Genomic DNA, 27,830 nt, shown 5'->3' with positions numbered 1-27,830 from the left:
ACCCCAGCGCCGCTTCCCAGCTGAGTCCTGAAGCCAAACGCGGAAGTTCGCTTCAGGACTCAGCTGGGAAGCGGCGCGAGCGAACGGCGTGGGCGGGCGAAGGGCGGGCGCGCGGGCAGGCAGGCGGCGGACAAGCGGCGGGCGGACAAGCGGCGGGCGCGGCAGCAGCGAGGAGTTTGCGTGGGCGGCGGGGAAACCCCAATCTTCGGCTCCTCGCTGCTGCGGCGGAAGTAAAAACACCATCTGCGCATGCGCAGATGGTGTTTTTACTTCCGCACCGCTACTTCGCGAAAAACCGATCATTGCGAGGGGTCCTGGAACGGAACCCTCGCGATAATCGGGGGACCACTGTATATTATCTTGTGTGTGTTGCATTGTGCTGTGTTGTATTAATACTTTTGCCACTGGAAGTTCTACAGCATCAAGTTCCAAAGACTATCCAGAGCAGCCACGTTTTCACAAGTTTTCAGAAGACCAGAAGAATGAGAATTATCCTTGCTTCACAACTAGGGTGAGCGTGTCAGAGACAGAAGACTTTTTGGTGGCAATCAGCATCCTAGATTGCACTTAGAAATCCAGATCATAGTCATACAAGTACACACATTCAAAGGGAAAATACAGTCAGAAACATTTTGGTATATGAATATTTTGAAAAGGTAGTTTCCCTACACAATATACTTCACATATTTCCAAACCTTTCCACAGCCCTAGACATAAATGTGTACTGTTTCCTTCCAATTCCATATTGGCCTTTACTGCCAAAAATTAATTTTCTAGATGGTTCCAATATTATCTATTTTTAAGTTACCATTATTCACACTTATGATTGTTATAGCATATCCACCAACTATGTTACTAACTTAACAATTGCAGTAATTCATGGCATCGGGCCAGAATATCTCCGGGACCGTCTTCTGCCGCACGAATCCCAGCGACCGATTAGGTCCCACAGAGTTGGCCTTCTCCGGGTCCCGTCAACTAAACAATGCCATTTGGCGGGACCCAGGGGAAGAGCCTTCTCTATGGCGGCCCCGACCCTCTGGAACCAGCTCCCCCCAGAGATTAGAACTGCCCCCACCCTCCTCACCTTTCATAAACTCCTTAAAACCCACCCTTGCCGTCAGGCATGGGGGAATTGAAACATCTCCCCTGGGCCTATACAGTTTATGTATGGTATGCTTGTGTGTATGTTTGCTTTTAATAATGGGGCTTTTAGTGTTTCTTTTAAATTATTAGATTTGTTATATATTGTTTATTATTGCTGTGAGCCGCCCCGAGTCTACGGAGAGGGGCGGCATACAAATCTAATAAATAAATAATAAAATAAATTCACGTAATAACTGCAACAGTAAAGATAACTCCTTACATTACATTATTAAAAATGAAATAAAACCTACGTCTGATTCAAACAAGTTTGTTAATGTGTGCTCAGTCTGCCATCTTCTAGTTGTAAACAAAGATATAAGGAAGCAAGACATCACCTCACGTTGATGTATTTTATTTTGTAACTATAAAAAGATATGTATTCAAAACTGTTCAATGTATAGTTTTCAGGTTGCATTGTACTAATATGAATTTGGTAAGTATTACCCCACCCTATTGACCTTCCGTAAAATGGTAAAGACCTGGCTTTTCTGACAGACCTGGAGCCACCGATCCTATGGTAGTAACCAGAGAGATTGACCATGAACTGTATGCAGGGGGTTTAATTGTTGTATTGTAAATTATTACTAAACTGTTTTTAGAGGTTTTAGTACTATTACTGATGTTTTATATATTTGCTGTGAGCCGCCTAGAGTACTTAGGGAGTTGGACAGCATAGAAATTGAATGAATGAATGAATGAATGAATGAATGAATGAATGAATGAATGAATGAATGAATGAATGAGTGGGACAGAAGCTGGATATAAAACACAGATGCAGCTGCACTTCCAAATACCTTTTATAACAACATACATACTTTAACAGCACCTAGAAGTAAAATTGCTTGGAATCCACCTACAAATAGGTTGCGTTTCTTGCTTTATTTCAGATTAATAAGATTAATAAATACAACCGTTAGCCTTTCCAACAGTATATATCAGCTGATTTTATTTTTAAATCAAACAATATACTGTAGCAAAAAAAAAGGAAAAAGATCCTGTGTTAATTTTCTAAGAACAAATTACTTAAAATTTACCCTGGAGGGTTTGTGTATTTTAGTACATTTTTACTTTATCTTTAGTTTTTTTTCAGCAGTCTGAGCAGAAATCTTAAAATACAATAAGTAGGCTCAATGTTGACTCAGCCTTCCATCCTTCCAAGGTCGGTAAAATGAGGACCAAGACTGTTGGGGGCAATATGCTTGCTCTCTGTAAACAGCTTAGAGGGCTAAAAAAGCACTGTGAAGCAGTATAAAAGTCTAAATGCTGGCATGCTAAAGCTCTGAACAAGTGGAGAAGGGATTTGTTCGTTTATTATTTATGTGTTGATTTGGATTTATATGCCGCCCGAGGATGGGGGTGGGGGTTGCTTCCTCCAGAAATGCACATCTGGCCAGGAGGAATCAGAGTCCAAACGACTTTTCCACCATCAAAAGCAGCAAAGACCAGGCGAAGCTTCGCCCATGAGGACCCAGATGGTTTTGTTTGTGTGTGTGTGTGTGCGAATTGTGTGCAACCCCTCAGAGAGGGCGATATAGACCAATGTTTCCCAACCTTGGCAACTTGAAGATATCTGGACTTCAACTCCCAGAATTCCCCAGCCAGCGTTCGCTGGCTGGGGAATTCTGGGAGTTGAAGTCCAGATATCTTCAAGTTGCCAAGGTTGGGAAACACTGATATAGACTCAGAGAGGGCTATATAGACTATAAACAACGCGAAGCGGTATACAAGTCCAAGCGCTATTGTTATAAAGGGCTCAGAGGCCAAAAAAAAGTGAGGGGAAGGAGGCGGCGCGACCACTCGCCTCCCCCGGGATACCCGCGCCCATCCCTCGCCTCGCCGCTCGGCTTCTTCCTATTGTCTCCCGGCGGCCAACGGCTCGGTCGGTCCTCCCGCCCGAGAAACTCGATTCCGAGAAACTCAGCGGTTTACCAAAGCGCTTCTCCGATTCGGTGCGAAGGAAACGGCCGAGGTTCTTCGCCTCACGTTGCCCGCCGGCGAGAGGAACCTGCGGGTCACACACATACACACGACGCCCGTTTTTGGTTTTGTTTTCCCTTCAGCCTCCGGACTCTCCTTACCGTCCCTCCGTCATTCATCGCGGGCGTCCCTTCAGCGCAAGTTGGGTTCTCCACGCCGCCGGGAACCGAAGCGGTGCCCGTAAGGGAGCTCACGTTCTCGTTCTCCGGTCCCAGCGCGGACATTGCGCGAACACCCGTCCGGGTAAAAAAGAAGAAAACGGTCAAAGGGCGCCGAGTTTCTTTCCCTCCCGCCTCAAACTCCCGCGTCGAAAACGACCAAAAGAAGAAAAAAAAAGCGAAACGAAACGGAGTTGTCGCCGATTCACCCCCTCAGCGCGCGCGCGACTCGGGCCGGGCTCTTTTCTTTCTCTTCTTTTTTTTTTTTTTTCAGGCCCCTCTGCCCGGCTTTCTCAACGCGGTCCCACCAACCAGGAACCGAGCCGGCTCTCGAGTATCGCGAGACTCGGCCTCGCGGGCTGGGTGTGGAAGAAAACACGGGGAGGGGAGGGAGGAGAGAAAAAGAAAGGGGAAAAAAAGAAGAAGCCCGTTCGGATTCTTTACATTGGCTGAAGCCAAAGTCTTGATTGGCCAATTGTAAAGCGAGAAGGCGGGTTTCTTTGCCTTTCCCCCTCCCCTCCCTCCAAGCGCTCGTTTATTTGCGGTAGGAAATGGGTGAAGTTTGCCCACGAGTCCAACAACTGGGAGCGGGAATCTCCTTACGTCATTAGATCGGGGCGGGGCTTACAGTTTCCGTTGCAGATGATAGGCAAGGAGGAAGAGAAAGTCGAAGTGCCGGAAGGTTAGCTCAGAGTTTCTCAGCCTCTCAGCAACTTTCAAGATAATGCGTGGACTTCAACTCCCAGAGTTCCCCAGGCAGCCAGGCATTCAAATACTGTACATGCATCTTAAAAGTTGTCGAGTTTGAGGTCTTCCAAAGCTTTTAGGGAAGTCATGAAGAATACAAATGGGAGGCGGAGGTGGAATTGCAAGCAAAACTCACGGCATAAATTGTGCTCCATATTTTCTCTCCCCCCAATAGGGATGTAACAGAAAGATGTGGCAATTGTTTCAATGATATCAAGATGCATCATTTGTTCTAATTAATCTTGTTTGCACAAGAGATTGCTGAAACGAAGCTTCCCTATCGTTGTTATGGTCTTTAGTGGAGTCCAGTCCAAAAATTACAAACCTAAAGCTACTGTAAAAGTAAAAACCCCTTGAAAAAGTTTCTTAGTTCTTTTCTTTCATAATTTTTATTTATTTGTTTGTTTGTTTGTTTGTTTGTTTATTTTGTCCAAAACACAATGAGGGTTTTAGTGGGTATATATCTATATACACATAGTAAAATACATGATGAAGGTTATAGAGGAGATACTCATAGTAAAATATATCTAAGAAATAATAGAAAAGAAGATATAGTAATAGAACATATCAATGAAAGAATAGAAGAAGAGATATAGGAATAGAAGAAAGGTATAGGAGATATAGGAGAGCAATAGGACAGGGCAGGGAAGGCACTCTAGTGCACTTGTACTCACCCCTTACTGACCTCTTAGGAATCTGGAGAGGTCAACCGTAGATAATCTAAGGGTAAAGTGTTGGAGGTTTGGGGATGATACTATGGAGTCCGGTAATGAGTTCCACGCTTCGACAACTCAATTACTGAAGTCATATTTTTTACAGTCAAGTTTGGAGCGGTTAATATTAAGTTTAAATCTGTTGTGTGCTCTTGTATTGTTGTGGTTGAAGCTGAAGTAGTCGCCAACAGGCAGGACGTTGCAGCATATCAGGTGTTGTGCAATATATAGTAACTGCAATATATAGTAACAAGATTAGTATTTTGATTGTATACTGTTTTGTTGTTGTGAGCCGTGGCATAAAAATCTAATAAATTATTGTTGTTATTGTTGATGTTGTTATTATTATTATTATTATTATTATTATTATTATTATTATTATTATTATTATTCATAGCATTCCCAGGTGGAATGAAATCTACCAACAGGCTGTCTTTTTTTAAAAAATTAGATTTTAAAACCAGTTTGGAATTGAATATACAGTACAGTACTTTCATGATGTAATAAAATATTTTCTTTAATAATAATAAAAGAAGAAGAAGAAAAATGGGAGATTTTGCATCCCTTTCGGAACCACCATTCCCCAGCATTTTTTTTTTTTTGTCTGTTGGCAGAATCTCCTGCAAGTTTTTCCTCATTGGAAAATACTTGACACGTTTTCACCAAGGCTTCAAAAGTTAGAACGGTTTCTGGATTGTTATATTTAACAACTTATATTAAGTCATATATATTATATTAAGTCATATTAAGCACACCAGTAGTTTGGTCAAATTCATTTTAAAAAATTAAGGAGTCTGTGCAATAGGAAAAATCCAGAGGACCATTAAATAGACTTCTCTATAAAGAATTTTCTGCCGCCATTTGATGCTGTCAAGTGGTTGCAAGCAAGTTTTTCAAAGGCTTTCTTTCTTTTTGATTTTATTTTATTTTATTTTATTGCCGCCCCTCTCCAAGGACTTGGAGCGGCTCACAACAAGAAAAAGTACAAATCCAATACAGTACTTAAAACTATTTTAAAACCCTTTATATAAAAACAATCACACATCTCATACAGACCGTACATAAACCGTATATGGTTACGGATATGTTATAACAAAGCCTTAAAATGCTATAAAGTTTCTCAAAGTAAAATTGTATTCTCTTGTGTAGTAAAAACAAATACTGTATAAGCAACAAAAAAAGTATAATAACAATATACTGTATCACTAGTTAGGTTTGGGTATATAGACATAATGAAGGTTTAATGAAATAATCTTCCATCTAAATAGATTAATTTATAGTCTAGATAATAAATGGATTGATCGATGAATGAATCATGTTGATGCTTTTCTATGTTAAGTTTCAGGAGCATTAGCATCTCAATAAAATTGGCTGATCTTTGAAACTACCTATATGGAGAAACAAAACGTCTTCCTCAAAGTTCAGTGTCTTTTGGAAAAGCACCTCTGAGACTCATGATCTGGATATAAAATCTTCATTTTCAAGTGTTTGAACATTAATCATTCAACATCAATTTATTGAGCCCCAAATCCAACAAATGGCAGTTGGAATGGCAATTGGAATTGTGTTTCAGTGTCTTCAGAGGAGGTTGATAGACTGCAATTTTTGCGTAATTGTTAGGACTAGAAAATTGCATTAGAAGATTAAACTGAATGTAATATATTTGGCATTTGATGCATACATTCTGAATAACCCTAGATGGCAGTAAAATGTTGTTTCTATAATTTGTTGTCTGAATTTCTGCAGTTCAAATGTAGGTATGAATAAAATTTCCAAGAGTAGAATGTTTAATTTTCTAGTTATGGTCCTCTACTACAGTGTTTCCCAACCTTGGCAACTTGAAAATATTTTGACTTCAACTCCCAGAATTCCACAGCCAGCGAATGCTGGCTGGGGAATTCTGGGAGTTGAAGTCCAGATATCGTCAAGTTGCCAGGGTTGGGAAACACTGCTCTACTACAACTATTGTGATCGGTATGGGACTTGTGATATATAAGAAATCTTCTCCAGTTACACTTATGAGCTTTCTATATTTATCAAAACATTAGTTTTTAGATAAGTACCTTGATGGCAAACCTATGGCACCTGTGGCACAAAACGCCCTTGAAAATGTCCAAAGATACTTCACCAGAAGAGCCCTTCACTCCTCCACTCGAAATAAAATACCCTACGAGAGTAGACTTTCAATCCTGGGCCTAGAAAGTTTAGAACTAAGACGCCTTAAACAAGATCTAAGTATTGCCCACAAGATCATATGCTGCAACGTCCTGCCTGTCGGCGACTACTTCAGCTTCAACCACAACAACACAAGAGCACACAACAGATTTAAACTTAATATTAACCGCTCCAAACTTGACTGTAAAAAATATGACTTCAGTAACCGAGTTGTCGAAGTGTGGAACTCATTACCGGACTCTATAGTGTCATCCCCAAACCCCCAACACTTTACCCTTAGATTATCTACGGTTGACCTATCCAGATTCCTAAGAGGTCAGTAAGGGGCAAGTACAAGTGCACTAGAGTGCCTTCCGTCCCGTCCTATTGCTCTCCTATATCTCCTCTACCTTTCTTCTATTCCTATATCTCTTCTTCTATTCTTTCCTTGATATGTTCTATTACTATATCTTCTTTTCTTATGGCTGGCATTACAGTAGCGGCCAAATTTGTGGAAACTTTTTGGGAAAAGTGTATTTTTGAGGTTTGATGGCTAATAACACTACTTTTGATGGCTAATAACACTACTTTTGTTTTTGTTTTTGGAGTAGTATCATAAAATTATATATCAATGGAAAGACAATTTAATCAACAATGCAATGCAACAAAGTTTGGTCAATTAACTGTATTCTATGAAAAGTTATAGCCAAATAACCAAAAAAAGGAAGCACAAATTGCTTATGTTGGTATTAGGTAGCTTTCTTTCACCTGATTTATAGCCAATGAGCAGGAGTGTTGAGAGAGCCAATCAGGCATCATCTTGTCTTGGCAATGAACCAATCAGATCACAAGGACAAAATTTCTGTGTTTTTCGCTTCTGTGCATGCGCAGAAGTGAAAAACCCGGAAATAGGCTAAAAAGGGGTAAATTCCGCTGCCGTTCGCCCCCACACACACACCTGTCATGGTTGCTCCCTACCACCTTTTGCCCTGCCTGCCTGCAACGCCTCACTGCTTTTCGCCCTGCCCGCCCGCCACACCTCTCGCTGCAGCAGCTCTCTGCAGCTGCAAAACATGGTAAGAGCTGCCAGCCCCTGCCGCACCGCTCACCCTCGCTCTCCAAGCTGCGCCCATCACCCCTGCTTACCTGGATCACCTCCTGCAGGGGCCATGGCACAGGGAGCAGGCTGGGTGGCTCCAATTCTGGCCGTGCGACCTCTTCTGTGCTGTCCCACACTGCAGGCATCTCTCCTGCGGCCCAGGAGATCAAAGAGCTGACCGGAGCTGGCGCAGACAGATTTTGCTGTCGGCCCCAGCTGCTGCTCTAAGTGTGGCAGAGAGATTCGGCTGCTGCACATGTGCAGCAGCAGAAATCTCTCTCCGGCAGGAAAAATTGCTGCTTTCTTTGGTTCTGCGCATGCGCGGAAGCAAAAAAATAGTACTTTTTACCGGAATCGCGCCAGTGCGCGTGCACAGCACATGCACGCCGGACAGCAATGGAGCAAACCTGTATGCTCCATTGCCGTCACTGGAACGGGCGTTATCCTGTTCTGGCTAGTAGCCCACCCCTGGTTCCAGGTATGTGTGGGTTCTATTGTAATATTGAGCAAGTCTTAAACATAGAAACATAGAAACATAGAATACTGACGGCAGAAAAAGACCTCATGGTCCATCTAGTCTGCCCTTATACTATTTCCTGTATTTTATCTTACAACGGATATACGTTTATCCCAGGCATGTTTAACTGCAGTTACTGTGGATTTACCAACCATGTCTGCTGGAAGTTTGTTCCAAGGATCTACTACTCTTTCAGTGAAATAATATTTTCTCACGTTGCTTTTGATCTTTCCCCCAACTAACTTCAGATTGTGTCCCCTTGTTCTTGTGTTCACTTTCCTATTAAAAACAGTTCCCTTCTGGACCTTATTTAACCCTTTAAGATATTTAAATGTTTCCATCATGTCCCCCCTTTTCCTTCTGTCCTCCAGACTATACAGATTGAGTTCATGAAGTCTTTCCTGAGACGTTTTATGCTTAAGACCTTCCACCATTCTTGTAGCCCGTCTTTGGACCCGTTCAATTTTGTCAATATCTTTTTGTAGGTGGGGTCTCCAGAACTAAACACAGTATTCCAAATGTGGTCTCACCAGCGCTCTATATAAGGGGTCTTCTCTGCTATGTTCCCTGTCCTCTCTACAAGAACATCTCCCTTGATATAAAGACCATACCTCTTCTCTTATCAGTTCTGAAAGCCCTTAAAATCTGGTTTTAGATTTCATATAGTTTTGGAGGTCCTGATGCGATCTCTCGTTGCCGTTTTGATTGTCTTCATTTAGACAGGTACATATACTCAAGAGAATTTTGGTGAACAAATGGGCTAAGTAGTAGAAGCATTAAAAACTGGGTAGACATCATTTGGAGATACCCTTTCATTTCAGTTTGAAAAAACTACCATCATTATCTCGACTATGTTATCTTATTTAATAATCTACATACTGAAGTTATTAGGGATTAACAACTATGTTTAAGGTTCTCAATCAATAATTCACACACGTGAAGCAGAACAACTTGGATTTATTTAAAATTCATCTCGAAACGCAATGTTTAGTTTAAAAAACATTTTAAACACCAAAATATTTCTAATTTAAAAAGAAACCTTGTTAGAAATAAAGTAAATTTACAGACTATTAAATTGGAATGGGATTGGAAAATTAGATATAACATTAAGGCCAGCATTTCTTTTTTAATTCAGTATTTATGAAGTTTGAAAAATACAACACTGCAAAAGACGGAATTAGTAATTTTTCCATCACAATTAATGATTTTAAAAAGTTGTACTTTAAAGAGAATTAGTGTTTCCCCTTTTAGCTATTAAAGCAGCTACTATTTGGAATAAGAATAGTGATTCAATAAATCAAAGTATTCAAAATGAGTTCTGTACCTGAAGAGCTTGTTTTAAAAAAATGGGATAAATCTTGGGTTTTCCTTTTAAAAATGAACAATATGCTAAAAACACTTACATAGGAATTTAAATATAAGGCCAAGCAAGAAACTTGACATAACAAGGATCACTAAAAAGATTCATGTGGCGTCAAGACATAATAATAATTCCATTTGTATTGCAATCTGATTTTAAAACAAAACAAAACAAAAATCACAGTATCTTCTAGTACTATAAACAGTGAATGTCACATCGCCTTATGAATTTTCATACTAAAAACCAATACAAAGGCTTGGCTGCAGTAGAAAATTAAAAGCACATTGTTTGAACCTGATATGTGAACTAGCACAATGTGGTGTTAGGTACGTACCTGATGTCATTTTTGTAAATGAAGTAAATATTACACTTTGCATTTAAAGAGTGAGACCAGTCATTATTGCATACCTTCAGTACTATGGAGATTTATGAGATATTCTGGGCAAAGATCCCTCCCTGCAGAATCCTTGCTCGGCAAACACTGTTCTCACTGAGAATTCAAAAGGACCTACTCTAACTAATGCATTATTGAATAAGATGTTAAGAGTAGATCCAGAAAGATGCCTATTATTTCTAACCCACAGCCATTTCTGATAGGAAGGCAACATGTTGAGTTTGAGATATTTTTGTGTGTATTAAATATAAAACATAGGCATTTAACAAATCATCTCTTGACACTTCAAGTAGATTAAAATTGTGAAACTATTTTTTTCCTAATTGATCTTTGAGCTATTAAAATGCACCTCCGACCTTAATTTCAATATCATACACATAGCTTACTTCCTAGAATGTTATATAGTAGTGTCAGGGGGAGAAAGGAGGATGTTAAAAGTACGTTAGGTGGAGAAAGCTGAACCACCATTTTAACAAGGAAAAAGTGCATACAACATTGTAATACTATCAAATCAGTTAATTCCAGATCAAAATGTTTTTTCTCAGACCCAAGATACACTATTTTTACATCATGAAAATTACTAAGATTTGCCACAGGGCTACAGTTTTATTTCATGTCGTCGTCGGCTTGATATTGAAATATTCGAAGAGAAATAATTCAGTGAAGCATTCTTCTCTCTCGGTTAATGGTGGCTCTCTCTTTAAGGATATTTAAACAGGACTTTCATTTTAGACTTTTTGTTGGTGTTTCCGATTCTGTTGATTGCCTTCCATCTGTCCAAGCTTCTCTTGTACTCTTCAACGCTAATGTTTTTTGTTGGTCAACAACAACATAATCGACTCTTTCATCAGCCACACTACCACCGGAAACACTACTCTTTTTCTGGAAAATAAAACAAAATAAGACATTAAGATAGAATAACAGAAAGGCAGTGGGCAAGAAACTGAGACTTTTAGACTTGCCTTTGGCACAAAGCCCCTTGAGCAAGTCACTCTTTTTCAGCCTTAGGAAAGAGGGAATGGCAACATACAGTGGTACCTCATCATATGAACTTCATTGGTTCCAGGAGGAGGTTCGTAAGGTGAAAAGTTCGTAAGACGAAACAATGTTTCCCATAGGAATCAATGTAAAAGCAAATAATGCGTGCAAATCCTTCAGGAAAATCCCAAACTTTAGAAGGGAGGCGAACAGAGGGCAGGGAGGAGCAGCTAAAGGGGGCGGGTGGAAGAAGCAAGGCTAGGCTAAAGGGTGAGTGGGAAGGAAGAAAGGCAAGGGGGCGCCCCTCTTTTTTCTTTCTTCAAAAGACACCCTTTCAGTGCCTTTGCAAGCATGTTGTTCTCTGCAAATTATTCCTCCCCCAAGCTGCCCCTCCCTCCTCCCTTTTCTTCCTTAAAAAGACACCCTTTCAGTTCCTTTGCAAGCAGGTTGTTCTCTGCAAAAATTTTCCTCCCCCAAGCTTCCCCTCCCTTTTCTTTCTTCAAAAAAGGGGGGGGGGAAGAAATCCCTTCATCCCAGCAGCAGCTGCTTGGGTTTGTAAGGTGAAAATAGTTCGGAAGAAGAGGCAAAAAAATCTTAAACACTGGGTTCGTATCTTGAAAAGTTCGTTAGAAGAGGCGTTTGTAAGATGAGGTACCACTGTATTTCTGAAAATGCTGCTAAGAAAACTGCAGGAACTTGTCCAGTTAGTTTTTAAGAGTCAACAATGACTTTAAGGCACATACACAGAGAGACTTATAGTAAGGCAATGTAACATAAAAGTATTTTCACAATTGAAAGGCTTCCTTTTCAGAAGGGAATGCGATTCAGCAGAAGTGTCTAGTGGAAGAAAAGATTTTTGTTGGGTTTTTGTTTGGTTTTTTTTGCAAATAATCATCCTTATTTATTTCTCACTTCCATTCTTTAAACTAGAGGTTCTTGATCTAATTTTATAAAGAAGAAAGCAACTACTGGTCAATAGCTATACACCGTACATTCATTAGTATTTGAATAAAAGTCATATTCTACCCAGCTTTGGAAAGCTGATTGTAAGAAAAGGTCTAAACTTATCAGTACAGTGTTCCCTCAATTTTCGCGGGGGATGCGTTCCGAGACCGCCCACGAAAGTCGCATTTTCGCGAAGTAGAGATGCGGAAGTAAATAACCATTTTTGGCTATGAACAGTATCACAAGCCTTCCCTTAACACTTTAAACCCCTAAATTACCATTTTCCATTCCCTTAACAACCATTTACTCACCATTATTACTGGTACTCACCATTGAATGACACTTAGTGATCCTGATATTTATAAACATAATTATTTATTAACAATAATTATTATTATTTTGTTATTTGTTTGAAAGAATTATTAGTTTGGTGATGGCGTATGACGTCACCGTGTAGGAAAAACCGTGGTATAGAAAAAAAAAACCCGTGAAGTATTTTTTAATTAATATTTTTTGAAAAACCGTGGTATAGGCTATTTGCGAAGTTCGAACCCGCAAAAATCGAGGGAACACTGTATAGTGAAAATAACATAAAAAGTTGTATTTTCTCCATTTTGGTAATTTAAGGAAAGAGCCTCAACTGTAATTGACAAATAAAATGATTCATTGTCAGGAGCTAAATTGTCTGTGGGTAATAATAATAATAATAATAATTTATTAGATTTGTATGCCGCCCCTCTCCGAAGAGTCGGGGCGGCTCACAACAAATGATAAAACAATATATATAGGCACAAATCTAATATTAAGAAAAAAAACTAAGAACCCTATCATAATTAAAAACCAAACAGCACATACATACCAAACATAAATTATAATAAGCCTGGGGGAAAGGTGTCTCAAATCCCCCATGCCTGGCGGTATAAGTGGGTCTTAAGTAGTTTACGGAAGACAAGGAGGGTGGGAGAAGTTCTAATCTCCGGGGGGAGTTGATTCCAGAGGGCCGGGGCCGCCACAGAGAAGGTTCTTCCCCTCTGTTGCACTTACCTTGCGAGGTGGAGTAGATTTTCCAGAATCCAAATCGAGATCTAAATATTCCACCTGCTTGTCACCTTTAGGTTTAACCATAGGGCTGCTTCCCCCATCAAGGCTGCTGCTGCCGAACAAACTCTGTAATTGTAATTGTAATTATTGTTATTATTTATGAAAAACTTAACGTATCCTTCAATACTGTGAAGCACTGTTCTCATTTTGTAATATGTATTTCAATATCAAATACTATTTTACAACTAAGATTGCCTTTAATTAAAATCATTTAGGGGCACAGCATAGGAAAAGAATAAAATTAAACACAGATTTAATGTTAGAGATCTGTAAAAGTTTTTAAAGTCAACATGAGTTGTATTAGGTTAACTAGAAATGGCTTAACACTACTTTGTTCTTGGTGTTGTTGTAAGGAATATTCTTCTGGGTTCAGTTCCAAATGGGGAAAAAGACACTGCATTAATGGAAGTTGCTTGGGAAGGTTTAATGGAGGACAGGAGCATATGGATTGAGCTCCGGAATGGAATAGGTGGATCATATGCTTCCAGATATTGGGTGAAGAGAAAAAAGGGTTGAGTCTTCGGAGAGGGGTGGCATACAAATTTAATAAATTATTATTATGTTGAGAGTTCCTTGTTTTTTATTTGTATTTGTATTTGTATTTATTAGATTTGTATGCCGTCCCTCTCCGAAGACTCGGGGCGGCTAACAACAATATAAAAAGACAATGTAAACAAATCTAATATTAAAAACAATCTAAAAAACCCCAATTTAAAGAACCACTCATACATACAAGCATACCATGTATAAATTCTATAAGCCTAGGGGGAAGGGAAATTTCAATTCCCCCATGCCTGACGACAGAGGTGGGTTTTAAGGAGCTTGCGAAAAGCAAGGAGGGTGGGCGCAACTCTGATATTTGGGGGGAGCTGGTTCCAGAGGGTCGGGGCTGCCACAGAGAAGCCTCTTCTCCTGGGTCCCGCCAAACGACATTGCTTAGTCGACGGGACCCGGAGAAGGCCAACTCTGTGGGACCTAACCGGTCGCTGGGATTCGTGCGGCAGAAGGCGGTCCCGGAGACCTTATGCCTTCTCTTGGGCCCTGCCCCTGGTCGACCTGCTCCTGTGCAAGAAATGCAATCTGATTGGCTATCAGACTCACCTGGGGCCATGCAGGAGCAACTGTGTAGGCTGTGTTTTTGAGTTCAAATTTGGATGAGCCTTGCTGGGTGAGGGTGTAATGAAAGCGTTTTTTGGGCAATTCCTAATATGGCTCTGTCTGAAGGAGGTAGATCTTTGTTATGTAGAATAGATTGATCCAGGCTATTAACAAAGGTGGGGGCTACTAAGAATAAGTCTATTTTCTGCCTAAAAGCATGTTTACTGGGATATTTTATATACTTTGTATCTGTATTTGTATTTATTAGATTTGTATGCCGCCCCTCTTCGAAGACTCGGGGCAGCTAACAACAATAAAGACAATGTGAACAAATCTAATATTAAAAATAATCTAAAAAACCCCAATTTAAAGAACCAATCATACATACAAGCATACCATGTATAAATTCTATAAACCTAGGGGGAAGGGAAAAAATTTCAATTCCCCCATGCCTGACGACAGAGGTGGGTTTTAAGGAGCTTGCGAAAGGCAAGGAGGGTGGGGGCAACTCTGATATCTGGGGGGAGCTGGTTCCAGAGGATCGGGGCCACCACAGAGAAGGCTCTTCTCCTGGGTCCCGCCAAAAGACATTGTTTAGTTGACGGGACCCGGAGAAGGCCAACTCTGTGGGACCTAACCGGTCGCTGGGATTCGTGCGGCAGAAGGCGGTCCCGGAGATATTCTGGTCCGATGCCCTGAAGGGCTTTATAGGTCATAACCAACACTTTGAATTGTGACAGGAAATTGATCAGCAACCAATGCAGACTGCGGAGTGTTGGTGTAACATGGGCATACTTAGGGAAGCCCATGATTGCTCTCGCAGCTGCATTCTGCATGATCTGAAGTTTCCGAACACTTTTCAAAGGTAGCCCCATGTAGAGAGCATTACAGTAGTCGAACCTCGATACTTTTCTGCCTTGTTAATATTTCCTAGGATATTTCATTTTTCCAGGGTGAGTGTTAACTTCCTACAGTGTTCCCTGAGCTTGCTTGGTTTTTTGCACATGTTGCATTACCCAAATTAGGTAACATCATGAATGGTAGTATGGGGTGCAGTGCAATGTACCCACGCTGTACTCCTTACTCCTGTCAACTTTGAGCTACCAATATTCTCCTTTTTGGTATTATTTTGTTTATTCCAGAAATACCCCAAACTTGGAACATGACCAAGCACAACACTTCTGGAATGGGTGGAACAGAGTTAAATGGGTTTATTGGGGTCAGAAGACATGTTACGAAACTGAAATTTTGGAAAACCACATTAATATTTACATTCATAAGAATTTTCCCACCTTCTCCATATATGGCTACAAGTTGGTCAAAGACCATATAAAGGGTTGCCTACCTTCTCTTATAATTATTTCACAATAAATAAATGAGTTATTTCTTTAAAGTTGTATAAAATGTACAGGGGCATAATGTAATTCTTTTACTATCAGAAGACATGATGATGTTTGAAAAGTTTTGAAAGGTATTTGTATACATTGAAGGCTTCTAGATTGTAAGTCTATAAAATAATTAAAGAATATCTTTTCTGCTAGAAAAAAAGTTTGACTGAAACACTGGTCTTCTGTAGTTAATAATAATAATTTAATAATAATAATTTATTAGATTTGTATGCCACCCCTCTCCGAAGACTTGGGGCGGCTCACAACAATAATAAAAAAACAATATAACAATGGAACAAATCTAATATTAAAAGAGAAAAGACATATAAAACCCCATCATTTAAAACCATACAACACATACAATTCCTATGTATTTTCACCAGCCAAGTTAGAAACTTGTGACTCAAAAGGGCATTATCTCTGAGCAAAGCTTAGGAGAGTTGAAATTCAACATATCTGGAGAATCATAGGTTTCCTACTTTATGATAGGTGTTGGCTGGTCATTTGGTCATTTATTTCTAATAAATGTGGTGAAGGGTTTCCTGTCTAGGCAGGGGGTTGGACTAAAAAATATCCAAGATACCCTCCAATTCTTGTTATTCTGTTCTGATTTAATCAAAAGAACAATTCTTATGTTCAAACAAAGAAAAAACTGAAAAAGACGCAATTAGATCCCATTACTTCCAAGGTTTTAGTCAATTTATGGTCCCCATAACTTAATTGTTAGACATTAATGATAAACATTTCAAGGTATGAAATACATGAAAAAAACCATTTTAAAAACAAACATGACTAATTTGCTTCATCCCATTACCCAGTTTGTCTGTCACTATCTGTGATTTGTTAAATTTAACTACAAAATAATGCTAATATTATTTTTAAACATTATTTCACTTTTTATAAGGCTCAAAGTCTTTAACTGGTTTAATACCTTCCCTCCCACCCAAAAACAGAAAGCACAATATGATTTTGAAGAAAGGGCATATTTATGATGTAAAACCACCTACTGGATCATCAGTGGACTGATTTGGATTCATGGGTACATAATTCTCATCACTGTCGTGCGAATCGCTGCTAGAAGTTGTACTGTGAATTGAATCTGGCCGTGGGGATAATGGAAATCTGGAAGAACTAAATGAAGAAAAGTATTTTAAAATGTGTGGTGTATTTATTTTATGCTGTTCATAAATATATTACCGTATTTTTATTTAAGTATTTCTATTCGATCTTTCCCTTTGAAAGCAAGAACCATAAAATAAAGGAGTTGAATGATAGAAACATAGAAGACTGACGGCAGAAAAAGATCTCATGATCCATCTAGTCTGCCCTTATACTATTTTCTGTATTTTTATCTTAGGATGGATATATGTTTATCCCAGGCATGTTTAAATTCAGTGACTGTGGATTTATCAACCACGTCTGCTGGAAGTTTGTTCCAAGGATCTACTACTCTTTCAGTAAAATAATATTTTCTCATGTTGCTTCTGATCTTTCCCCCAACTCATCTCAGATTGTGCCCCCTTGTTCTTGTGTTCACTTTCCTATTAAAAACACTTACCTCCTGAACCTTATTTAACCCTTTAACATATTTAAATGTTTCGATCATGTCCCCCCTTTACCTTCTGTCCTCCAGACTCTACAGATTGAGTTCATTAAGTCTTTCCTGATACGTTTTATGCTTAAGACCTTCCACCATTTTTGTAACCTGTAATCTTTGCCCCCTTTTAATTTTGTCAATATCTTTTTGTAGGTGAGGTCTCCAGAACTGAACACAGGATTCCAAATGTGGTCTCACCAGCGCTCTATATAGCGGGATCACAATCTCCCTCTTCCTGCTTGTTATACCTCTAGCTATGCAGCCAAGCATCCTACTTGCTTTTCCTACCACACAACCACATTTTGCTCACCCATAAATCCTTCTCTTCTGAAATTTTTGCTAACACAGAACTGCCAATACAATACTCAGATTGAGGAGTGATAATTCAAGAAATAAGAAATGCAAAAGAATCTTGCAGTAAATATCAGGAACGGTTCCTGAATAAAAACAACTGTGGGGCCAAAGGAGAAGTATTATGTAGGAAGATCATATCAACATAACTATGACTTTCTAGTGGTGGCATTTATGGTGGGGAGGGATTCAGAAAAACCAAGATCATGAATGCCAACTTGATTTTTTTCATACCCCCTTGCTAGACTCACTGCTGTATGGTAAAATGGTCAGAACACATAGCTGTTGAATTTTTTAAAAGTATATACTGTAGTATAAATATGGAAAAAGTTACAGACTTACTCTCGTGTAAAGGTTCTGGTAATTGGAGATCTAACTGGAGCTGGCAATTCTTCCCATTCTGATAAAGGTTTAATTTCTAGTGGTGCTGGTTTCACTATATACACAAGAAACAAATTTGAAAATAATGTACTTTTATGTATACTGAGAATATGCACCAAAGACAAATTCCTTGTTTGTCCAATCACACTTGGTCAATAAAGAATTGTATCATCATGTTATATTGGTTCTTCTACATTTTCTGTTCTAATTTAATTTATATTAGTTCTCCTTACTGCTTTTAAAACACTACAAAAACAAAAAATGCTTTGTGCAAATTGTTAATAGCTTCTAAAAGATTAGTGAGGACTAATTGATTTTCCATCAAACCAGTTCTTCTGACTTTGTCTGTTTTAATAGATAAATTCCAGCTTTTCACCTTTCAAAGAGTTGAATCTTGCTAGAATAAATAACCATAACTATTCTTTTTCCTTCTAAATACCTTGGTTAATTTTATAAGACCCTTTTTATAAAGAAAGGGAAGTTAATCAACACAATAGTGTATGATTTAGCAGATCAGAGAATTCTTTGAAAGTAGTTAATGTTGGCCTATTAAGCCAATGCGAACGCTATTGTTATTAGCTAAGCCATGTCATAAGCTTGTAATCATTTTAAGAATGTCTCACTCAGGGAGCATTCAATGCCTAACTCTTTTTGTTTGTTATTTTCACAAAAAACCACACACACACCTTAGAGCAACTAACTGTGACTTAATATTACCCTGCATTAAAAACAAATGGATCCTGCCTGGAAAATTTTGACATCCCTTACTTTGAGAATGGTGATAGCAGGCAAAGATTTTTGATGGTACTTTGTACTTTTTGATTTTTGAATGTTTGCATATTATTGAACTTTAGTAGCCTTGAGTGATTAAATGATGCAGAAAGGAAGGATGTTTTATATTAAAACAATTAATGCTATTTAATTAGTAAATTGGTAACATATCTTTTCTCAGGCTTAATGCAAAATGTGAAGTACAAAATATTGTTTAATATTTTTAAATCTTCCTATCATTTGAATGCAGGCAATTTGAATCAAATCTGCTTGTATATGATCTCCTTCTTCTTTAAGATAATCTGAGACAATGTTTTAAAGTGAACTTTTAGGTGTTAAATATCCTAACACCTAAAACCAAGCAAAATATATTTGAAATACTGTAATGCCCAAGATAAGTTAAAAGACTCAAAGCACATTTTTAAAAATGTATAGTTGCTTTTAATAGTTTTACTATAGCAGGTTTTCCAATTTTGTACTCTACTGTATAGATGGGTGTTAAGTTACTGGTATAAATTAGTAAATAGTATAATATGTTTCATTATTGTAACATATTGACATACCTCTGTTTCTAAACAATTTGGTACATGGAATATTCTCTTAAGAATTATTGATTACACTGATTTTTTAAAAAAAATGTATTTTTAAAATTACTTTAAAATGCTTAAAATACTAACTGGGCAATGAGTAAATATGTTATGTATATCCATTGTATTTTTAACATAGATTAATTTTACAATAATTATCAAATAATATTTTAAAACAAAAAGAAGCATTAAATATGTTAGCAAATTTTATAAAGATAGGGCAGAGGGAGAAAAAAGATATTTTATGACATTTTAAAAATATATAACTCTGTCTTAAATACACAATTTAATATAATGTTATAAAAGTATAACAATTAAATTGCACAGTCTTCAGAAATAAATGGGAAAATGTGCTTCAAAACACATTTGTGTTTAATGTGTGTGAACATTAAACACATTAAACATTAGACACATCTATTCCTATTTTTTTTTAGTTTCCATATAAGCCTTCAGACCTTTGAAGTAGTTCAAAGAACAAGTAGCAAAAATCTCTTAATTGTTGAAAGGCTTTCAGGACACCTCTAATACCAAAATCAAATCAAGGCAATGATATTTTTAAAATAGCAATGTGTCAATTCCTTCTGACATTACTAAATTTTATCTATTGCTAGATAAATTTCTAAATACATTACTAAGTTTAGCTAATGTGTGTGTATGATGTCAATTTTTCCGCACTGTTACACATTAATTGAAAAAAATCCTTTATACTACAAAAATCTCTATAAAAATAGCATTCGTAAATCATGACATAACTCAGTTACTTGAGTGTTTATATACTGCACATTATAATAGCACATTACACATATAATGTATAAATAATCTAAAACCAAGCAAAATATATTTGAAATACAGTGTTCCCTCGATTTTCGCAGGTTCGAACTTCGCGAATAGCCTATACCACGGTTTTTAAAAAAATATTAATTAAAAAATACTTCGCGGTTTTTCCCCTATACCACGGTTTTTCCCACCCGATGACATATGTCATTGCCAAACTAATAATTTTTGCAAATAAATAAAAATAATAATTATTGTTAATAAATAATTATGTTTATAAATATCAGGATCACTAAGTGTCTTATTCAATGGTGAGTACCAGTAATAATGGTGAGTAAATGGTTGTTAAGGGAATGGGAAATGGTAATTTAGGGGTTTAAAGTGTTAAGGGAAGGCTTGTCCATAGCCAAAAATGGTGTATTTACTTCCGCATCTCTACTTTGCGGAAATTCGACTTTCGCAGGCAGTCTCAGAACGCATCCCCCACGTAAATCGAGGGAACACTGTAATGCCTAAGTTAAGTTAAAGGGAAGAAAACTGATTTATATGCAGCATTTTCAACACATGTTGCTACAAATGTCTTTTCCTGATCAAGTTTAAAACATAGCTGAGAAGCTAGCAGTCCTATGAACTGGAACAATATGAGTAATCAGGATTACTTTTTACTAGAATTTGATACCAAGCCCAATAGATCAAGCAATGCTGAAGTACATACATACCCTTTCTCCGTGTTGTAAATTCACCTATGGTTTGTGAATCCGTTCGCTCTAAACCATGAGGTTTAGGTCTTAAAATTTTAGGGCTTTGACCTAATTGATAAAAAAAGAGAATCTTTCTTAATATAGATTTATTATAAAAATAAAAACCAAAAAAAATGACAACTATTAAGAAGCTGCAAAGTCCCTTGCAGAAAGAGTTTGCATTTTTGAAAGGTAACCAAGCGACAGACAGAAATCTCAGAGATACACCATGCTGAGAGCCCATGCATCAAAGTTGCTTGAAGGAAGCAATTGAGTCGAATGTCACTAACAAAATATGATGTTTTTGCTGAAAACAGAATTGCCATATTTTTTGGAGTATAGGACGCACCTTTACCCCCCACCCCCAAATGAGAGTGAAAATGTTGTGTCTTATACACCAAATACAGCTATTTTTGCTGAAGCCGCCCGCTGCACCCTATTTTTGCATTAAATGGGCCTTTTTTGCAAAAATGGGCCTGTTTTTTTTGCAAAAATGGGGTGGGCAAAGGGTCTGGGAACCCTGCAGAAAGCTCCTGGGGATTGGGGGAAGGTAAACATGCTTCCGTTTTTGCAAAAAAACAGCCATTTTTCATCCGTTTCTTTGCAAAAATGGTGTGGGCCTAGGGTCTGAGAAACCTGCAGGGAGCTCTTGGGGACTGGTCAAAGGCAAAAATGCCCCCATTTTTGTGAAAAACGTGCTAGTTTTTGCAAAAAACTGAGGAGTTTTTGCATTCTAAATATCCCATCTACGAAGGTCACCCAGAAAGGAATGCACCTCATTTTTTTCTCAGCCTACAGTAATGGTACGAATCCAAAACTTTAGATATACATTATTTGAAATGTCAGGAGTGTGTGTGTAAATTTTGTGTTTTTTCAAACAGATAGCGTAGCTACAGCAGTGTTTTGAAATGGCATCTGTAAGTGATGTACGTTACAAACAGCGTGTCATCATTGAATTTCAGAGAAAGAAACTGTTGGGAACATTCAAAAAAGTTTGTGTATAGTTTATGGAGAATCTGCAGTTGACAAAAGTACGGTTAGTTGCTGGACACAGAGGGTGAGGCTATTAGAGGTGATTCGTACAGTGCAGAAATGGCTTCGTGACCAGAACAAGGAGTGGTACCGACAGGGCATAAACACCCTTTTGTCTTGCTAGAGAAAGGCCATAGAACAGGACGGAGATTACGTGGAAAAATAGGAAGTGTAGAAGAAACATCATTCTTACTTGTGTGTAAGTTTCATTGTGTTCAATAAATAATTGTTGAAGAAAAATATTGTGGTGCATTACTTTCTGGGCGACCCTTGTAGTATGACTTGGGGAGGGATTCTGTGAGTTGAAGTCCACAAGTCTTTAAAGCTATCAAGTTTGAAGTTTGTAAGAAGTGTACGTGGTTGTAAAAAGTATACACGTTTGTAAAAAGTATTCTGCTAGACTGGTATTTTATTAAATAATATATTACTACACCATTTGGTTCAGAATATTTTTTTCCTTGTTTCCAACCTCTAAAATCTACGTGCATCTTATACTCCAGTGCATTTGTTACTCAAAAAATACAGTATTAGCTACCATATTGGAAGGAGGAACACTACAGTGATACTTCAACAAAGCAAACTAGCATAAGGGATTAAAGTATATCAAGGAAAAAAAGGTAAGCCAAAGTAAAGCAGATGTATTCTATATGCCATTTTACAAGAAAAACTGTACACAGTATGCCGCCCCGAGTCTGCGTAGAGGGGCGGCATACAAATCCAATAGATAGATAGATAGATAGATAGATAGATAGATAGATAGATAGATAGATAGATAGATAGATAGATAGATAGATTAGATAGATAGATAGATAGATAGATAGATAGATAGATAGATAGATAAATACACTTAGCTAAGAAACTAAATATGCTACTTTTTGCTTTGCAGATAGCTAATCAGTTATAGTATGAACACTCAGACAGTCTGTTAACATTTTTGAAGATCTCAATGTATCATCTACTAAAACATTCAGGATTATATGAAATTTCAACTGTAATTGATGACTTTAATTCATGTTTATGTACCATTTTGCAATTAAATTTTGTATCGATTAGTCTTTATATTAAACGTAGGACATCTCTGTTAAGGCAGATGCTAATAAAAGAGATTGATGTGATGTTTAAAAAGAAATCCTCCTTTTAATTTTATCTTTGAGGCTACCCCTCCATTACATTTGAAATCAATAAGAATTTTTAATGACACTTAAGTAAAAGTTCTGAATAACTCAAGTTATTTGATCGGTAGAAATACTGATCGGCAGTGCTGACGGAAAGCAAAATCTGAATTTGCTATCAATGAGATTTAGAAAGTACATCACAAACACTTGCAAGCATTAAAAGATTGGAACAGCAAAAAAGCGTAATTATGATCAGCACATAATTCAGTATGAGTCAAGGTAAAAAAACCTTTATAAAATGACATATATACAAAACATGCTCAAATAATGTGTGTCTTCTCTTGCTGGAAGAAAAAAAACTTACTTGCCTCTATTTTTATACATATTGGGTTTTATCCATGCTTCTACCTCTATAAACAAATAGGAACTTGAATCTAGCAAATCAGTGTGCTAGAAAAAGGAAATTACAAGCGGTGTGCCACAAGGGTCTGTTCTGGGTCCTATTCTTTTTAATATGTTTGTGAGTGACATAGGGGAAGGTTTGGTAGGGAAGGTTTGCCTATTTGCCAATGACTCTAAAGTGTGCAATAGGGTTGATATTCCTGGAGGGGTCTGTAATATGGTAAATGATTTAGCTTTACTAGATAAATGGTCAAAGCAATGGAAACTGCAGTTTAATGTTTCCAAATGTAGTTGGTAAATCCACAGTAACTGAATTTAAACATGCCTGGGATAAACATATATCCATTGTAAGATAAAATACAGGAAATAGTATAAGGGCAGACTAGATGGATCATGAGGTCTTTTTCTGCCGTCAGTCTTCTATGTTTCTATGTTTCTATATGGCAACATAATTCCCTTATTCTTTCTCTCCTGCTGCCACTTCTTTCCTACACTCTTATATAAAAGGTTTCTGCAGAGGGAATAAGAAAAAAATTGCCACTCTGCTCCTTTTCCTATTTTAGCAGATCTCAGGAAAGCAAATAATCTGTGAAGTTGTTGATGCTCTCTGTTTGGTCATTTTCTTGCAGATGAGCAACACAGATCCCTAAACTACAAATAATCTCTTCTATTGGTAGCAAATAATATGATTCAATTAAGAAGCGTGAAAGACATGGAAGCAGAGCGCTCCAGATGTTACTGAACTGCCCTGGTATGGCCAATGATAAGGCAAGCTATGAATGGTTTTTACAATATCTAGGAGTAATAGTTCACTATTATTAGAGAGCCGTGGTGGTGCAGTGGTTAAAATGTTGTAATGCAGGATAATTCTGATGACTGCCCGCAGTTCAATTCTCACCAGCTCAAGGTTAACTTGATCTTCCATCCTTCCAAGGTCGATAAAAATCTCGGTAAGGACCCAGGTTGTTGAAGCAATGTACTGGCTTTGTAAACCACTTAGCGTGGCCTATAAAGCACTGTGAAGCAGTATACAGTATTACCTCTAGATACGAGTTTAATTCGTTCCAGAACCGAGCTCGTATGTCGATCAACTCGCATCTCAAACGAATGCCTTTAGACGTTGTTTTTCCCCGCCGAGATAACCAGAAGCAAGGATTCTTGCGCCACCTAGTGGAAGCTCGGCTCCTATCCTGAATTTGAGCTCGGGTGTCAAACAGAAATTTCGCTCCCGTCGTGGCTCATAACTTGGAATACTCGCATGTGGAGCAGCTCGTATCTAGAGGTACTACTGTATAAATCTAACTGCTATTGCTATTCCATGAGAGTGACATGCATTCCTTCTACATTAAAATATGCATTATGTATTAATACCACATTGATAGACATTGGTAAATGAAGATATTTGACATGAAACAGTGCCAGCAAAATTTAAAGAGAGAGTAAAACTACGAATTTGCCAGCTTCAAAATGCTGCATGTATTTGTAAATTAAGGATTTAAATGAGATCCATTTAATAACCTGTTTTATTAAAAAAAATACATTATCTATAAATTCTGATGATCATACATAAATTATGCCTAAATTTCTTCCAAAACAGAGATCTAATCTGGTGTACAACGTTTTGCAAAGTATAGCATTTACAATAGAATATTACAAATGTGCTTTAAAAATTGCTGTGATTTTTATTTTTTTGCATAATTTATCTAACTTCATGAAACCAAATGGGTTCTAACAGAAATTAAGTGTTAAAAGGAAGACACAAGTCAAAAATTAAACTATGACGAACCTATTTAATATCTTAATAATAAAACTCTAAATTGAAATTGTTCATACTGGCTATCAACTTCTACTATGGGTATACCTCCGGGACCGCCTTCTGCTGCACGAATCCCAGCGACCAGTTAGGTCCCACAGAGTTGGCCTTCTCCGGGTCCCGTCGACTAAACAATGTCATTTTGCGGGACCCAGGAGAAGAGCCTTCTCTGTGGCGGCCCCGACCCTCTGGAACCAGCTCTCCCCGGAGATTAGAACTGCCCCCACCCTCCTTGCCTTTCGTAAAGTTCTTAAGACCCATCTCTGCCGTCAGGCATGGGGGAACTGAGACATCTCCCCTGGACCTATACAGTTTATACATGGTATGTTTGTGTGTATGTTTGCTTTTAATAATGGGGATTTTAGCATTTTTTAAATTATTAGATTTGTTCTTACATTGTTATTGTTATTGTTGTGAGCCACCCCGAGTCTACAGAGACGGGCGGCATACAAATCTAATTAATAATAATAATAATAATAATAATAATAATAATAATAATTCTGTGAAGAGTAAATAATGATGGGAAGGATATGCTTAGAGCAGTGATGGCGAACCTTTTTTCCCTCGGGTGTTGAAAGAGCGCGTGTGCCTGCTATTGCACATGCACGAGTGCCCACACCCATAATTCAATGCCTGGGGAGGGTGAAAGCAGTTTCTCCCGCCCCCTTGAGGCCCTCTGGAGGCTGGACCCAATAGACTTGTGTTTCGCCCTCCCCAGGCTTCTCTGGAGCCGAAGGAGGGTAAAAACGCCCTTCTTCATTCCCCTGGAGGGTCTCTGGAAGCCAAACATGCCCTCCCGGAGCCTGTATGCAAGCCAAAAATCAGCTGGTCAGAACATACATGCACATTGGAGTTGAGCTAGGGCAAAAGCTTGCGCGCCAGCAGATATGGGTCCCCATGCCACCTGTAGCACCCAAGCCATAGGTTCGCCATCACTGGCTTAGAGCAACCGGCTGCACACACTCATCTCTCACCTTTACGGTCTGGCTTCAGGTTCCTGTCCACTGGAGGAGGTTCACATTCTGCCGCAGGGACTGGCCTTCTAGGAGGTGTCTTTGGACTAGACCTAAATCCCATGTGTGCTGGTGGAGGCACTTGCATTCCAAATAGTGAAAAATCAAACGTGACAGGAGTCATTGGCACATAGTTCGTCATTTCTTGGATGGGTTCAGTAAAACTGCCAGAATGGTGACGCGGAGGAGAGTTAGGGTTCATGGGAACATAATTTTCATCCAGTTCTTCGCTTGAAACACTTCCAACAGTCAATAGACTTTTATTTTTCTAGAAACAAGAATTATGATAGCAGTAAATTAATCAGAATTAATGATCAAAGGATTCCAACTATTCCTTCGTGGAAGAGAATTCTTTCATCCCTTACACATTTAAACATCTACCACATCCTGTGCCTTCTCGTTCTATTATGTGCCTTCCACCTTTCTACACATTTTGAAAGATGTTTATGTACTGAATTATTTCCACCATAATACAGTGGTACCTCGTGATACGAACCCCTCGTGATACGAACTCCTCGTGATACGAACCCGGGGTTCGGAAATTTTTTGCCTCTTCTTACGAACTTTTTTCGGCTTACGAACCCACCGCAGATTGCAAAATGGTGCTCCGCTGGGCGGCAGCGCCCGGCTGTTACCTTTTAAAACAGCCGGGGGGCTTCTCGGCGTTCTCCCGAACCCGAACCGCCCCCAGGCTGTTTCAGGAGGTGACAGCTGGGCGGCGGCGCTTCTCAGCGGCCTCCCGAACCTGAAAAGTTCGGGTTTGGGAGAACGCCGAGAAGCCCCCCGGCTGTTTTAAAAGGTGACAGCCGGGTGGCGGCGCCCAGCGGAGCGCCATTTTGCGATTTTTTATTTTTATTTTGCACTGATCAATTGCTTTTACATTGTTTCCTATGGGAAACAATGTTTTGTCTTACGAACTTTTCGCCTTACGAACCTACTTCCGGAACCAATTAGGTTCGTAAGACGAGGTATTACTGTATTTACCAAGCTCCTTCCCTCTCCTTCATCAGGTTGATGTCCCATTATGAAGACACCCTTTTATCACATTACAGCCAAGCCATCCTTGCAAATATTTTTCATAGGCTCTACTAAAGATCCCTACTATTTTTAAATAATAAATATGCCCATAACCAAATGCTCAGTGTCATAAATGCTGAAATACGTACGTACAGTAAGGACTCAATGGGCCTTTTGAGACTAGAAATTGTGAATGCTCCAATATTAGACGTTTTTAAGAAGTTGTTGAATAACCATTTGTCTGAAGTGGCGTAGGGTTTCCTGCCTAAGCAGGGGGTTGGACTAGAAGACTACCAAGTCCCTTTCAACTCTGTTATTCTAAATTCTAATTTTCATCATCTTGATAAAAGGCATGCTGATGTTAAAATTAAATATATGCTCATATAAGGACACTAACTTAAATCCCAGTAGACATCACTATAGATCCTCTTATCAGCAAATGATCTCCTAGTCTTCAGAGAA

General features: G+C 38.5%; 2 protein-coding genes across 2 annotated transcripts in view; both read right to left on the bottom strand.

Annotated features, from left to right (window-relative positions):
* SMARCA5 (SNF2 related chromatin remodeling ATPase 5) overlaps positions 1 to 3,700 on the bottom strand; it is a 29,965-nt gene extending 26,265 nt beyond the window's left edge. The window contains exon 1 of the mRNA XM_070757784.1: positions 3,225 to 3,700. Coding sequence (XP_070613885.1) covers positions 3,225 to 3,347 — 123 coding nt within the window. The 5' untranslated portion in view covers positions 3,348 to 3,700. The remainder of the gene's footprint in view (positions 1 to 3,224) is intronic.
* A 5,748-nt stretch (positions 3,701 to 9,448) lies between these two features.
* Positions 9,449 to 27,830, bottom strand: part of GAB1 (GRB2 associated binding protein 1) — a 121,432-nt gene continuing 103,050 nt past the window's right edge. Inside the window, exons 6-11 of the mRNA XM_070757783.1 lie at positions 26,313 to 26,619; positions 20,956 to 21,045; positions 18,066 to 18,159; positions 16,783 to 16,906; positions 13,233 to 13,355; positions 9,449 to 11,147 (exon numbers count right to left, since the gene is read on the bottom strand). Coding sequence (XP_070613884.1) covers positions 10,989 to 11,147; positions 13,233 to 13,355; positions 16,783 to 16,906; positions 18,066 to 18,159; positions 20,956 to 21,045; positions 26,313 to 26,619 — 897 coding nt within the window. The 3' untranslated portion in view covers positions 9,449 to 10,988. The remainder of the gene's footprint in view (positions 11,148 to 13,232; positions 13,356 to 16,782; positions 16,907 to 18,065; positions 18,160 to 20,955; positions 21,046 to 26,312; positions 26,620 to 27,830) is intronic.

Source organism: Erythrolamprus reginae, chromosome 7 (assembly GCF_031021105.1).
Source record: "Erythrolamprus reginae isolate rEryReg1 chromosome 7, rEryReg1.hap1, whole genome shotgun sequence".
Lineage (NCBI taxonomy): Eukaryota > Metazoa > Chordata > Lepidosauria > Squamata > Dipsadidae > Erythrolamprus > Erythrolamprus reginae.
The sequence above is the reverse complement of the archived record's forward strand: the minus strand, read 5'-3'. Positions and strand labels throughout refer to the sequence as shown.